The sequence below is a fragment of the Amborella trichopoda genome, chromosome 6 (genome assembly GCF_054954075.1).
Source record: "Amborella trichopoda isolate Santa Cruz 75 chromosome 6, AtrichopodaSantaCruz75HAP2 v2.0, whole genome shotgun sequence".
Lineage (NCBI taxonomy): Eukaryota > Viridiplantae > Streptophyta > Magnoliopsida > Amborellales > Amborellaceae > Amborella > Amborella trichopoda.
In genome coordinates this window covers 50,167,336-50,182,255 of record NC_142341.1, presented here as the reverse complement: position 1 = coordinate 50,182,255, position 14,920 = coordinate 50,167,336, and the positions used below count along the sequence as shown (strand labels likewise).

At 36.3% G+C, this 14,920-nt stretch overlaps 1 protein-coding gene across 4 annotated transcripts; it reads left to right on the top strand.

The window, feature by feature from the left end:
- The first annotated feature begins 4,789 nt into the window (after window positions 1–4,789).
- LOC18448772 (uncharacterized) lies at window positions 4,790–14,920 on the top strand. 4 transcript variants are annotated; one of them, XM_020676344.2, is made up of 8 exons: window positions 4,790–5,302; window positions 11,603–11,712; window positions 12,495–12,644; window positions 12,763–12,820; window positions 12,953–13,097; window positions 13,767–13,877; window positions 13,966–14,013; window positions 14,490–14,920. In XM_020676344.2, exons 1-8 carry the CDS (start codon window positions 5,200–5,202, stop codon window positions 14,647–14,649), a joined length of 885 nt encoding a protein of 294 aa, XP_020532003.1. In that variant the 5' UTR covers window positions 4,790–5,199; the 3' UTR covers window positions 14,650–14,920. The 4 variants fall into 4 exon arrangements, with proteins under 4 accessions (XP_020532003.1, XP_006858895.1, XP_088725229.1 ...); XM_006858833.4 differs by lacking the exon at window positions 12,763–12,820 and having other exon boundaries at window positions 12,886–13,097; XM_020676345.2 differs by lacking the exons at window positions 4,790–5,302; window positions 12,763–12,820 and adding an exon at window positions 9,742–11,451 and having other exon boundaries at window positions 12,886–13,097.

The following is a 14,920-nucleotide window of genomic DNA, read 5'->3' as shown; positions in this document are numbered from 1 at the left end:
TTATTCAAGTTTTTTTAGATCGGCTCGATCTACACTATTTTTGAAGCTTTAAATTTTATAATTAAATATGAAAATATATTTTAAGGCTAGTCAAAGATTTCCATAATTGAAATCACATTTCTCGACACCATTTGATGGTGGGCTTTAATTTGATTGTTAAGAGCCTCGGCTCTAGAGGCTCTATACAAACCGCACCCTTATATTTATATATAATATATACTACAATATACTATACTTTATATTTATTTTATTAATGTATATTTGTCTTAAATATAATATAATATAATATTTATTATAATATATGATATTTATAAATAATATAAATTATATAAAATATTATATTATATATTATATAATATAAATATGATTTCATAAAATAGTTCATCTTCGGTGTGCAAAAGTTCGCCGGGGAGTATTTCCACACCTCAAGAGGTGTGGTTTCATTTTACCTTGTTTTGACCCTTTCATGATAAAATATTTTACCATGGTAAAATACTTGCATATGCATTTGGAACGAACCAAACTGTGAAACACAATTTACATATATAAATATTTCACCCTTAGTGTTGAGGCTTTTACGAAAAGAAAAACTTTATATTAGGGTGAGGCTCTAAACAATTAAATTAAGGTGCATCTAAAAAATTCACCAAAAGAAGTTGTTTCAATGCTGGAAAGCCCTGGAAAGCCCTTAAATTCGATCATCTTGATCTCAAGACATTTGGACATGAGGAAAAATAGATTTTGAGTATTGGAAATAATGCATCTTGTAATGTATTATCTAGACTGTCAATTTTTAAGATTTTCAAGTGTTTATCAATCTGCTCCATATATACTATTCTTGAATCTTTAAATTTTATAATTAAAGCTAAAAATAAAGTTTTAGGCCATTATAAATATTTTTGATACAGAAACAATATATTTTGGCACTATTTGAAGTTGTGCCATACTTTTATTCTTTATGGCCTCAGCCTTATACAAACCACATCCTACTTTATGTAATGTTATTTGGATTTATATCACCGTGTCTATCTAGTTTCTTGATTTGGATCCAATGAATGTATAAAACTTAATAGAGTTCTATAGCCTAAACTTTAAAGTAGGTTCTCAATTGAATACTTCTATATGAGTTGCTGCATATACAAGAGAAAGGAAGGATTTCCTGTGTGTGAATGTGGTGTAGCGAATTGCGAGCATATCTTCGCTTTCTTTTTAGGCCTTGGCTTTATGAAAACAAAATAAAGCCTCACTTCGAATCTTCGTCCGAAAAGTAATTTGGGCATACGAAATCTTTATGATAATACTAAAATCAATTTTCAACACCAACTATGAAATTGGAAACTAAAGCAATGGTACAACTTTTGCAGATTCAAAAACAGTTATTTTTAGGGCGAAATGGACGATTTAGATAATTTTATTACAATAAATACTATTTTTAAGATTTGAAATCCTAATTTTTTTTCACAACCATAATGGTCAAGGCCAAGATGATAGATTTGAAGGTTTTTTGAAACCAAAATGAAAATTTTCAGTGAGTTTTGAGGTGGAGCTTTACTTGTGTTGATAGGGCTACAGCCCTTTGAAAGCATTTTCCTTCTAAAGAGAGGTAACACAATATCCTGGGGAATGTAGCACTCAATAATGTAAGAAAGGGAGAGACTACAGTGGGAGCACATTATATACTTACTCACTTGGGTAATAATCCTACTCGACAAGATCAAAACAAGTATTTTCAAAGCAAAAAATAGATTTTTGAGTTTGTGTCTGTATGTTGAAGGTCTCCATTCATTCTTATGTCATAATTTTTTCAGGTACATATAGTGTGAATAAATGGATTTTTTTTTCCTCTAAGCTAAGGAGGTTGCATCCTCAAAGCTTGAGGTCCTAAAAATTACTCCTCGATAGGAGTGAGTGGACAATATGCTCCATGCGGGGATATAATTTCTTGGCCATAAAAGATTTGAGTTTCCTCTCTCTCTCTCTCTCCACCATGTGATATGTGGATCCTACGGTTTATGTTCGTCACGGATTAGAAGGAGAGAAGGTTGAGGGCTCAAATTTGCTTGATATCAAATGAGAATATATATGGGATTTTATACCTAAGGCCATTTATTTTTGTTATAATGAGGTCATAATCACTTTTAGTCACTTAAATGTCAAATTGGATGGCTTGAGATGTGCCATAAAATCTATAATTTTGTTTTTTCGAACTTTGAATCTAATCAATGACACTGTTGCAACCATACGAGAAGGTGGATTTCTGGAAAAGAATTTGCAATGAGATGGTTAGGCACTTGGAGTACCCAACCACATTATTACGGAGAAATAGTTTTGTTGTTGGATAAATTCTAAAAAAGGAGAAAAGAAATACAATCCGGCACATCCAAGTCTAGATTGATGGTATTTTGAGAAAACCTGAAAGGAAAAATACATATTGGTTTGAAATTTGTAAATATTAAGACTTTTTTTTTTTTTTTTTACAAAAAGAACTTTTACATTAATCCCCCAATAAACTACGATACATACCATAGATTTTGTAATATATAGGTACTATGTGTATATTTACCCAGTGCCCACCGACCACTAGGTAGGTACTGGACTTGGACCAGGGGTTAATCTCGGCCTCAGACCCAAACTCAATTGGAACCAAGTCAATTAGATCTAGGCCTGCAAGGTTAGAGGGTGAGAATGTTTTGATAAGAAATTGAGAGAGGAAAAGTAAGAGAAAGAGAGAGATTCTTTTCCCTTTAAAAAGAATATTTCATATCGGAAAAAATTTATATAAGGTTGCAATCTTAAAATATATAATTACAGATGCACCTTAAAAATCTATTGAAAAATGTTGTTTTAATGTTAAAAAACCTCTAATTGGTCATCTCAAGATTGAGATGTATGAATATAAAAAAAAAAAAAAAGATTTTGAGTCCCAAAAATAATGCATCTTGCAATACATTATCTAGACTGTCCATTTTCAAGATTTTCATATGTTTATAAATCTACTTGATTTTAATCATTTTGGGAGTTTAAAATTTTATAATTAGATATGAAAATAGATTTTAAAATAATCTTAATAATATTTTTCAACAAAATTACATGCTATGATCCAATGTGGAGGTGTGCCTTAATTGGATTGTTTAAGGTTGCAGCCTTATAGAAACCGTACTTTTTACCTTTTGTATAGGAAGATCACAATTATACAAATATCTGATGTGAAATCAGATAGCTTGGGTGTGTCACAAAGTTCGATTTTTTTTTTTTTTTTTTAACTTTGAGCTTGGCCAATAAAATAAATGCAGCTACACAATTTTACATCTATTGGTCAAGATTAATTTTGACTGCCTTTTACTTAAGGTAAATGGTCTCATTATATAACTTCCCTTTCATATTCAATGAAATGTAGTTTTTAGAGGTAGGGGACTTTTAAGAGAGGGAGAATTACATGATTCTAGGACTTATTACTAATTTTGTTATCATTTCAAATACCTTAGTATTGTTTTTCTCTGTAGGGACTTCTTCATGAATTTTTGGGGTGATTTTGGATGAAAATATTTCTCATACTCAAATATGTGAAAATTAAATTAAGGCTTTCTTTTAGTTTTATGTTTTATAAACGGTTGAATTGATTTTTGGAAAGAGAGAATAGAAAAAAAAAGAAAAAAAAAATTTGAATCTAAATGTTATGTGTTTGCCTATGAGAGACATCATCAGATCCTTTTTGTAACTATTTGTAGTCGACTAGATGAATCATAGTCCCTCATTCTATTCTATCAAGGGCCATACACTATGCCCTAGTGTAAGCAGATAATGTAGATTTATGATTCATGAAAAGTTTTGATAAAATTTTACATTCCACTATCTACACACAACCAACCTCCATTACCCGGGCTTGGAACAAGTTAAAAGAAAGTTTAAGGTGCTTACTCGTTTTAGACCAAATACATCGTCATCTAAAATACCATGAAAATTTACCTATGGAGTTGATGCAAAAACAATCGTAGAAGGATATTGAGTGTAATTTCTCATAAAGCATTGAGTATTGAAACTTTGGTGAAAGGGATATGCATAAGGAAAATTGTTTCATACTTGCCGGACAGGATTACTACATATGCAGTCCAAAAAGTGTAATGCATCAAACTTAAAGATGGATGCAAGTAGGTGTTCCATTTAAAAACAATAGAAACTAACTGTCTAAATATTTTCTTACTAAAATTATTATTTATAGTTTTTAAAATTTATTTATTTTTTCATATTCATGATCTTCATGTTAGATATTATATATCCTTAAAAAGTAAGTCCAAAAGTCCATCTAAAAAATAAATTTATTAATAGGCCTGCATTTCTAGGTATGTGGGCTTGGCAGCATGAATCCGGGCTTATGCATAATCGCCCCTTTAAAATATGGGTGAGGTTTGTATAAGGTGTCAACCTTATACTATTGAAGTAAGGTTCCATTCAAAACCATACTGAAAATGTAATTTCGGTGCCTCAAAGCCTTCCGATGATATAAAAATCTATTGTTTCCCCTAATTATGAAATTTAAAGTTATAGAAATAGTGACGATCAAGCAGATCTATAAACACTTGAAAATCTTGAAAGTATACAGTCCAGACGAACTATTTTTAAGACTAAAAATGCCTCTTTTTTTAAGATCTATGGATCTTGAGGTCGAGATGACCGATTTGAAGGTTTTCCAACATACGAATAATATTCTCTAATGGGTTTTTCTATGTGGACCTTACTTGTATAATATAAGGATGACATCTTATATAAACTTTTTTTAAAAAATATAAAATGGTATACAATATGGTTATTCTTTTTTGGTTTATGAAGGCCCCAATTATATTGATCATTGGATCCAATTATCTCGATCATTAGATTTGAAATCATATGGTTGGAAATGCATCCTCAATAAAGCGTGGGAAATGTTCAGACAATATGGGATTGTACTAAAGCTTTGTACAGTAATTTAGCATAACCATAGCAGTCAGATTTCAGTAATGGACGGCAGGTTTGTAGCATCAGAAAAGGCTTTACTTCAGTTTCTCTGTCACAGTATAAGAAGGCAGGCTCCAGGCCTTTTCCTTCACCTCCTGGTTCCATTGTAATAACGATTCTTAAAGGGAAAAAATCGGGAGTTATCAGTGTTTTTCAGTGATACACTTAAAAACCACTTAGTATTTTGTTTATTTATTGGATTGGTCAATGGATAATGATCAAGTGGAGCTGGCGCTGCAAGCTTTCGAAAACTCCATTTTTCGTGTTCAATGGAGGCTCAGAGCTGCTTCAAAAAGACGCCTGATTTTGGGTGTGAATCTCTTCATTGTTTATTCACTTTATTATTATTATTATTACTATATTGCTCTCTTTTAGCTGCATTTGATCAATTATGTCAATTTTATTAAAATTTCTGGTTGCTTAATTTGTGAGGATGTGTGTTGTTGAAATTGGTTTTTTTCTTTTAATGCTTATCGGTCTTCTACAATTCTATTATAGGATTTTCTTAAATCCTTAGATTAAAAAGTAAAAGAGGAAAATGAAAGATGTATTATGCCTATTTTTTTTTCCATTTGGTGTGATTTCACTTTTTTTATCAATATGTTTTCTATGAAATTTTCTGAATTACTGTTATACTCATAGCTTGTATGTATGTATTGTGGTTTGATTATTCATCGAGTTAGCATTGCCTAGAAAATGTGGTTTGCTAATGGTAGTGCTATGGCAAAATTGAAATTGATGAAAAGTAGGAAACCTCTTAAGAGAAATGCAGCTTGGGTACGACACCTATTAGGCGCATTGTGTGAAGAAGAGGAGATTTAGAATACATGAATGGCATGAGCAGTGAGGAAGATGGTTTTACATGTGTATCAAGCAGTGAATCTAATCTCGGCAAGTCTTGACTCGGACTTGCCCAAGTTACTGGGAGTCCAGAACCATTCCATGGGTATTGATCGTGTCTGGTATGTTCCCAGTATTATAGGACTTGACCTATCTGATGGACTCAGCCGAGTTGGTAAGACCTGAGGCAGGCTTGGGACCATAGAGAGTTGCAGTCCGAGTCCTTGTTTTATACCACTGGTTGGAAGTGGTATGGTCTTCTGATAATAAATAGATTCGACAATTAATTTGCTTTGATTCACTGCTAAATGGGCAAACACACTCAAACAAACAATTAGAATATGAGAAGAGATTGTTGGAAGATGATTATGTGATGCCATAGCTTTTTTGAACATCCCTTCACCATTTAAAATTGGGAAAAATGTTTGAATTGTTGAATTTTGGTTTCAGTGTCCTACTTGCTTGGAGATGAAAAACATTCTGGATAAATTGGAGAATTAAACAAGTAGCTATACAAATCAGGAAATAATTAAGCTGATGTATATGGGATTAAGGATGAAACAAATGAAAGAATATGTTTTGAATTCTCAATTCCATGGTGTTGGGTATAAAAAAAAATCTTGGACCTTCCATGATCCAATGGAACTTGGATTTTTTATGTTTGTCACGCCTTTTTCTTAAGGAGTTACTATTTTTATTTGTTTTAATCTCTGCATGTGCTTCCTAGTTTGATAAGTTAAGTTAGAGTAATTAAAGAATTGTATTTCACTAGCTACGAGGAATTAGAACCTCTTGGACTTTTTTATGGGCAGTTTGTGTAATAAATACATCTTCTCTCTAAACTCCTCTGGCAAGAGAATCTGCTCCCAAATTCGCATCTATAGTTTTGTCACACCTTTGAAGGTACCATTTGTTTCAATTTTGAATTGTCTTAAGATGAATACTGGGCAGGTATCATGCAAATCATTATTTGTCACTCATTTGAAGGTTCAATCTGTAATATCAAAATCTAGTCTTATGAAAACTGGGCATGCAGCTTGCGTATGCAACAGTGTTAGATTCATGACTCTGCAAGATTATTTCCATGGTCACATAACTCTGAGAATGGTTATTTTTTCAGTTTTATAAATGATTTCTTGTGAGAGTCAAAATGGATTTTGTCAATGAAAGGAAAAATGAAATTTTAGATGAAAAATTCATAACAATAATACTTTTCTCTATTTCAAGGGAAGGATTCATAGGTGTATAAACTTTTTCTCCACATCAATTCTTCAAGATAAAGTTTGATAACCTTTCAAAGTTCTTCTAAATAAAAATCCTCTGTCTCAATAGTTTATTAGATTTTGGTTCTGAGCCTTCGTTCAAGTTTTAGTTGTATCTTTTTCAACATGTCCGCTTTTCGAAAGGTTGACTGCATGGCTTGGAGCTCGCTGGACGAATCCTCCATGCCCACGTGCGCTCAATGGAAGTTTATTCCCCTTATTCCCGTTACAAGGCCAGTCTTATTAGAAGACCAACATACCTTTCCATATAGTACATATTAGGTATAGTTCATGAAACAGTGTGTTTGTTGAATGGCATATATGTAACATGTATTTTTTCTTTTTAACTTGCACATTCCATCCAACTAGAAACTAAAGATGATTCTTCACTTCTGGATTGACAAAAGGGACATGGGTGCTTCTGTGCAGTGTTTAATGCATCTTTGAATGCTATCAAAGTTGCTTTCTTGGTAATTTTACTTTGGATTTCTGGTGCAAGTGAGAATCCACATTACCACCAACACACACACAAGGGAGTAACTTTTGATGGTGAAAGGGCTAACATAACACTATTAGCACAATGGCCCATATTGAATCTGGGCCGATGTGACGACCAATACAGTATTTGTTTTTAAGTTCTAATATTTCTTCTACAAATTTGTTTGGCCTGAAAATTATTTGAGGGTATGTATGCCACACCGAGGAGAACCAAAGAAAATATCAAAAAAGCAATATGAAAATTTAAAAAAATACCCCCACCCTGATCACCAATGAGAGTCAGGGTATTTTGGTCACATTAATTTTTATTATTATGTTTTGGGAATTTTTTATATCACTTTGGTGAGGCCCACATACCCCCAAATTTCAGGTCATTGTAGAAAAATAAAAATAAAAATAAAAATCACATAGTGTCCATACAATCTGGTCATCGGATCGATCATGATTGAATCTGGGCTGCGCTAATACTGTTTCATTACATTAGCGGTTGGGCTAATGAAAGTATTTTCTTCTGTGTAGGTCTTTGTGTTTGTGTGTAGGGGGATGTGTGTGTGTGTGTGTTTGTGTTAGAGTTTAGGGTCTTGTGTTAAGGTTCTTCCATTTCGTAATTTCCCTTTTGTTAGGAGCATCCTGGTATTAGAGCCAGTGGTTTGGCTATCTCCTGATGGTGTATCTTCCATTTTAAAAATGTTGGGAAAGAAAGAAGAGAGGGGGGAGGGAGGGTGTATTGGATTTCATTTTTTTTAATCAGTTATGGGCAATGAGTAGCAAGACTTTGTCCTCATCTCCTTTTTCTCTGCTAACAAAAACTGTAACTGGAAACAAGCTGAGATAGGTGATCTGAGCACTTTCTGGCACAGTCCTCTAGAAAGAAGCCCATCTAGGACTAGGAGATTGCCATACGGAGGCTAGCATGAGAATTGCACTGGTAAGCCGAAGGTGACAAACATCTATAAGCCAGAGGCCCACTACAGGCTTTTGGTCTCACATCTACATTGTTGAGGGAGGATTTTCAGAAGTATCCCACAATTTGGAAGAATCTTCTTCATCTCGCTTCTAAAACCATGGAAGCTGAGACAATTCATGGATAAAGGGATGCACCTCCTCAGAAGCTAGAAGTGGTGGTCACCACTAACCAGAGAGAACTTCAACACTTCCATACTTGTCTATGTACTTGAGAACGACTGCACCAACTTTGTTGCGATCCTCATCGGGGCCACCGAGGCTTCCCTAGCTCGTGAATGTATAAGGTTCTTCATGTCTCCTAACTTCGCCCTCCTTCTCATCGACCAGCACTTAGATCAGGTTCTGAGGTTACATACCAAGACCAGGGCTCTAATAGGCTCAAGAATTGGTCAAGGGAAAAGCACTCACCCATCACATGGAAAATCACTTACCAGGTTATTTAGAAGAAGACATTTCAAGGAAGGTGATGGTGCCACAAAGCATCATACCTCAATAAAGGTTCGCATCCTTGAGGTATGGTTCTGGAGCATTGGTTAGCAAAAGCTCTTGAGCTCCCTTGCTGGAGAGCTGGCTCGGTCGCTACAGGCCAAATCGCTATTGACTATGGTGAAAGCAATTTGTCCTCAGTAGAACCATACTTCCCAAATAGATGATCTGGGGCTATTCAGTGGGATTTCCCTTGCTCCACCTCAGCCAACGCAAAGACACCCTCAAACGAGATGCCAGTCCTTCATGAGGAGTATCCACTGGACCTATGGTGGAAATTCTGGCTGGCTGAGATTGAAGAATTCAGATTAGGAGCAAGTGGTTTGAAGAGCAGGAGATGGTTGACACCTGGGTTATGTCTATGGTGGTTGAATTGCAGTAGCAGGGAGTTTCAACTAGGTGTCAGCCAATTGGGAAACTCTCTACGTTTCTAACTTCCATCCGTTTGAACCCCTTAGACTCAACAGAGTTAGAAGAATCCATTTGCACAAATCTTCATCTCTGAAAGGAAATTCTGGCCAAGACCTCCTATATTGGCGACTTAACTGGACTAATACTGCCCTGCATGCTATGAACCATAAGATAGGCTACGACCAAGGAGAGCGAGTAGAGAAGCTTGTTCACTTGGTAGAGAAAATATGAGGAACCTACACCACGGTACAGACAGACCCACAATCTGTATGTGAAAGGAATTAGCCACCACAAACTCCTGTCTTTCTACAGGCGAAGGTGGTCGCTTGACAGCTGAAGTTGCGAGGAAGAGGCCAGGGAGGCCTCGTGCAGCTAATTCAGGGGAGATAAAGTCTGAAATACCAGTAGATGTACGAAGTTGCTGCTTTATATAAAAAAGTAAGAAAGGGTAAGCTTCGGGAGCAGCTAAAAATGATAGAAAGATAAAAGATAGACCTATTTCGAATATGAACAGCTCCTACCTTTGACAACCATAGAGGGAGGTTAGGTAGTCAAACCTAAAAGACCGCTCCCTCACCCGAGCAGGAAGATCTCTTATGGTCTCTTCAAGCTCGTGTTTCACTACCGATAGCATGTTACATGTGGTGCACAAAAAAGTCCCGAGTTCTTAACAACCGTCTTGTGCGTGCGTCTTGCCTTGTCTGTCCTTGCTTTAATCAAACCTATTCTTGTTCCTCTCTGTACCGGGCCTTGCTTGAGTAAGAAATAGATACGCCTGTTCCTGGCCTTGCTTGAGTAAGAAATAGATATGCTTGTTCCTGTCCGTCCTTGCCTTGCCTTGTCCGTCTTGCCTTCCTTGCTTTAGGTAAGTCAGTCCAGTCCAGGAATCTTCCGTCAAACGGTCTAGTTTCGTTAATAGGTTGGTTGATATCTCTGTTATTGATAGCAAAGGTCCACGCCTAATATGAAAGAGACACGCCTAAACAAAGAGGTAAGGTTCCTTCGGGTTGAGAAAGGAATCGATCTCTCTTTCGTTAAGGGAAGGAGAAATGCGCATCTTTTTCTATAGTACAAAGCACTCGTAGCACTTGGCGGGCTCAATTGTTGGATCACTAAGATTCATCCCCTGGAGGCAAATATGCATGTATGTTAATGTTATGATGCATTCTTCGCACTGGGCTTTTCTGTCTCTGCCTTATTCCCCTCAAAGCAACATCTGAGCAAGTAGCAGACCCAGTTGATCGAGTGGTTGAAGCAGTCAATTATGCGGATATAGATACATATGCAGATTCATACCTGGGCCCAAATGAAGCATCCGAGCACAGCACCTCAATGCAGAGTGAGGTATTTGCGGGGCCACCATTTTTCACATCAGGGCCGGTCAGCGCAATGCATGAGGAGGAATGTGCAGGAAAGACTCTTAGGCTCCTATCTGACACTTGTTTCATCTAAGGCTTTACTGGCTTATCCAAGTCTTCCAGAGAAAACCAATGAAAGTCTGGGCATTCCCTTAGATCTGACTTATGAAGACCGGTCCTCTTTCAATGAGGATTGAATGATCGGTCAATCTACCTGTGGACTGTAGATGGCCAAAATTCTGAGAAAATCATATCAGTCTGATGGTCGCTGCAGCCAATGCACCTCCGGCGTCTAATGAGTCTCAGGTGGAATCTCTCAACCTTCCTCACCCAGGGTCTCATTGGCACCATCAAATGCTGGTGGGATCAGTTTGATTAAAGAGGCAAAGAAGATTTATGGAACTCAGTTCAAGTTCGAGAGGATGGATATGCAGAGCTGGATTCTTTCGAGCGGAAGATCCCTAAACTTGTCAAGAGCCTACTGGCAACTATCATGATTCATTTGTATGGGCCCATGGAGGATCTCGAGCGCAGACACAAAGAGCACTCGTATCTCTATTTATTTCTTCCTTGACCCATTATAATTGCTACAAATACCTTTTCCTAGAATGGATGATGGCCAGAAGGCTGTCTATTAGGTGAAGTTCTTATCTGGCCTTTCTAGCAGACTAACAGACCTTCTTTGTTATTTGTTACAGAATAAATTTTCATACATATGTATACATGTACTTGCACATATCACATATAGTTTTGTTGTTCTGAAGGCCAACTTGGTGTGCTATTTGACAGATGTATTGGCACTTTGTACGGGACTAAGGCCAGTAGTAATGGTGGACTATGGTGGCAAGGTTCCTGAATTGCAAGAAAGACTATGCTCAGTTTTAAACCTGGTCCACAAGGTCTGACTTTGACTTGGAACAATCATTGTGACTAGTAACAAATAATTGTGTTAAGAGTTGTTATTTATGGCTTTATTTTGTTCTTCCAATTGACTCTTTTTGTTAAGAAATGGAAAATATTATGAAAAAATAAGTGGATTCTTCTCGCGCTCACCCTACTTGTGAGTGGCCGACCTTTGTACACATCTCTTCCTCAAAACAACAGTAAACTTTCTCAAAAACATAATAATTGGATTCTTCTCAAAGCAGAAAATGAGAACCCGGGTTTGATTGGACATACTGGAACATATACAAAGTAACTTCCTCTGGAGATTAAAGCCATATGTAGTTTCTTCAGGCCCAATCAGGTTGTGTTTATTGACTCACAATTCTGGCACACTGAAGGCTAACTAGATAACGGTGAAGAAATGTTGATCGTCAATACCATCACTACAAATCCCTCACAATATGAGTCGTGTTGCAGCCTTGGGTTTCCTTTCTAGTTGACTGATTGAGATTTAAGTAGATAACTGTGAAGAGAAGGAATCCATAGCTTCGGGGCTAAGATTCTGTTATACCTATACACTTGCTGCTCATCATTGTGGCTTGTCATTCTTTAATCTGATCTAATCTTTTTGAATCTGTCGTGAAGAATATTTTCTATTACACATGATTAATTAATTCTTGACAAATTTTGCCAAGTGTTTAGTTCTTCAATTTATTCAATTAAGTATATAAAATGAAACCGGTTCCTTACTATAACAAATAAAAAGAATTTGAAACTAGCTCTCTTCTCTTTACAGGAGTCATCCTTTTTCCTGCCCTTGAGAGTAATGATCATAGAAGAGATGGTTTATCTTGTACATATTGAAGGATTTTCTCAGCATGTTCTTTCAAGCCTAAGCCTGCAATGGCAGCTGCAATTCGTGGACCTTGATCAAGATCCTCCAAAGGTTGGTACCATTTTTACACTATAGACTTCTATTTTTTCCCAACTTCCTAACTCAGGTTTAACATTTGTGCCTTGCAATACTTTTATCACTTGGATATCTACAATTTGGTGGTTGACAGAAAGAAGACCATGTGTGTGTATTTGTGCATGAAATGCAACTTATCCCAAAAAACAAAGGTATTTGTAAATGAAAAGTCCATTACATGATGTGACTATATCTGTAATTTGCTAATTTGAAGCAGATCATTTCATATCAAGGCCAGAACTCCGTTGCATCTCAGCTTATAGCAGTTCAAAATTTATTCTCAGTGGCGTTTTCATCTGAAGGAACAAACAACCTTTTTATGGGCGCAACGCCTTCCAGGGATGTACTAGTTCCGTCTCAGCCTTCTCAATGTATTGACCTCAGCAGTTGTCTGGAAAACTCAAAAGTTGTGATTCCAACCCTAAATGGGTAATATTTCAATGAAGGCAATTCATACCTTTTCTGTTCTTAGCGTTTCCTATCTTTTAACAGCTAGTAATAATTTATGATGGGTACAAGTGCATGAAGTATATATGTGCAAGTTGACCTGAAGAATTACAACCTGAAAAAATCACTTTATTTCAAATATTCACTCTAACCAACCTGCTATTGCAAAGGCCCCTCTAAAAGAACCTTTATGAGCCTGCTGTTTATTACTTTCTTGACACCCCAAATAATGGCAACGACAAATCTTCCAAAAGGACTAGGCACTTGTCTTCAAGTTTTACCTGTTCTGTAGAGAGACTGTGACTTGCTCTGATAAGAAACCCATGCTGTGTCCCATCTGTTTTTGTTCCGGTAGGTCCTAGATGGCAGGATACATATGGTGTCTGAGCTACTCAAAAGGTGCCTAAGCTCATCAATCTCTTCTAGTCAACCATGTTGTGATATAAGAGGAAGATGTTCCACCACTAACAGACCAGAAACAGAAATATTGTGCTTTGCATATAATATATCTTAACAGCGGTTCCATTCTAAACCAAGGCCATTGCATGACATGATCCTTCCCAATATGGTGCTTAATAGACATTTGAATCAACTGTTTCTGATGTCATGATCCTGACTCCCTTAAATTAATGTGTTTATCATTTGGTGCAGATGGCTTTTAGGCTATCCAGTCGTATACTTGTTTAGCAAAGAGCATACATCTCATGCTGTTTGCAATCTATCAACTAGGCCTCTTCATATTTTCAAGATTCTAGTTTGCAGGTCTGGTGCTGTCTCTTCTTTTATGGATTAACTCTGGCTTTGTAGCATTAGTGCTTTCACTTAAACCATGATTTTCTTTAAAAACTAGGAAAGGGGCATCTGCAAGAGAAAATTCGCAGGAGGAGGAACTAATGAGGTGGGTTTTAGCAGTCTTTTCTTGATTGAGGTTCCATTCTTGGACCTTTTTGTTTTCAAAGAGCATGTGTGTGTGTGTGTGTGTATAATCTCAATCTGAGTCTTGCTATGCCACCAAAATGAGAAAGCTTGTATAATGTTCTACAAGAGAGAGAGAGAGAGAGAGAGAGAGAGAGAGAGATTGTTCTATGAGAGAGATTATGTAGTGTTCTATTATACATTATTCTAAGGGAGAGAGATTCTTCACTGTTCAGTGAGAGAGAGAGGGAGATTACAATGTTCTGCTTTTTTGGGTAGGGTGTCGAGGATTTGTTTCAATCATTTGGGCTTTGATTAATCCTCATCACTGATCTTAATCTACGTTTTTTGGGTGGGGTGTTGCGGATGTATTTCAATCATTTGGGCTTTAATTGACCATCTGCACTGATCTTAGTTCCCCCCCCCCTCTCTCTCTCTCTCTCTCTCTCTCCAAAACAGTTTCACAGTTCCTTACGAATTGAGCACTGGAGGTAGGAATGAGGCCTGGGCACAGGAGTTTCTTACTCATATGCTGTTGAAGATTGCAAAATGTAAGAATATCTGGAGGCATTTGAGAATGGAGGTTATTGAATGCTCCCCACAATCTATTGCTTTATAGCCTTTGAGCGTTCCTTTTCAATATCATCTGCACATATGTTGCATGAATTTGTCCAAACATGTAAAAAAATTATGAAATGGGCCACTTTTTATCCTTGAGAAACCCAAAAAAATATAGTAAAATAGATAAATTGCAGTAATTGTAAAAATTTACACATGTCAGCTGATTTTGATCCATTTTTCGCTTCATTTGCTGAAAATTTGGCTTGTATACATCGTGTTTAATTATTAAACTTTGAGATTATGCATAATCAGTGGGCAACTTTGATCAA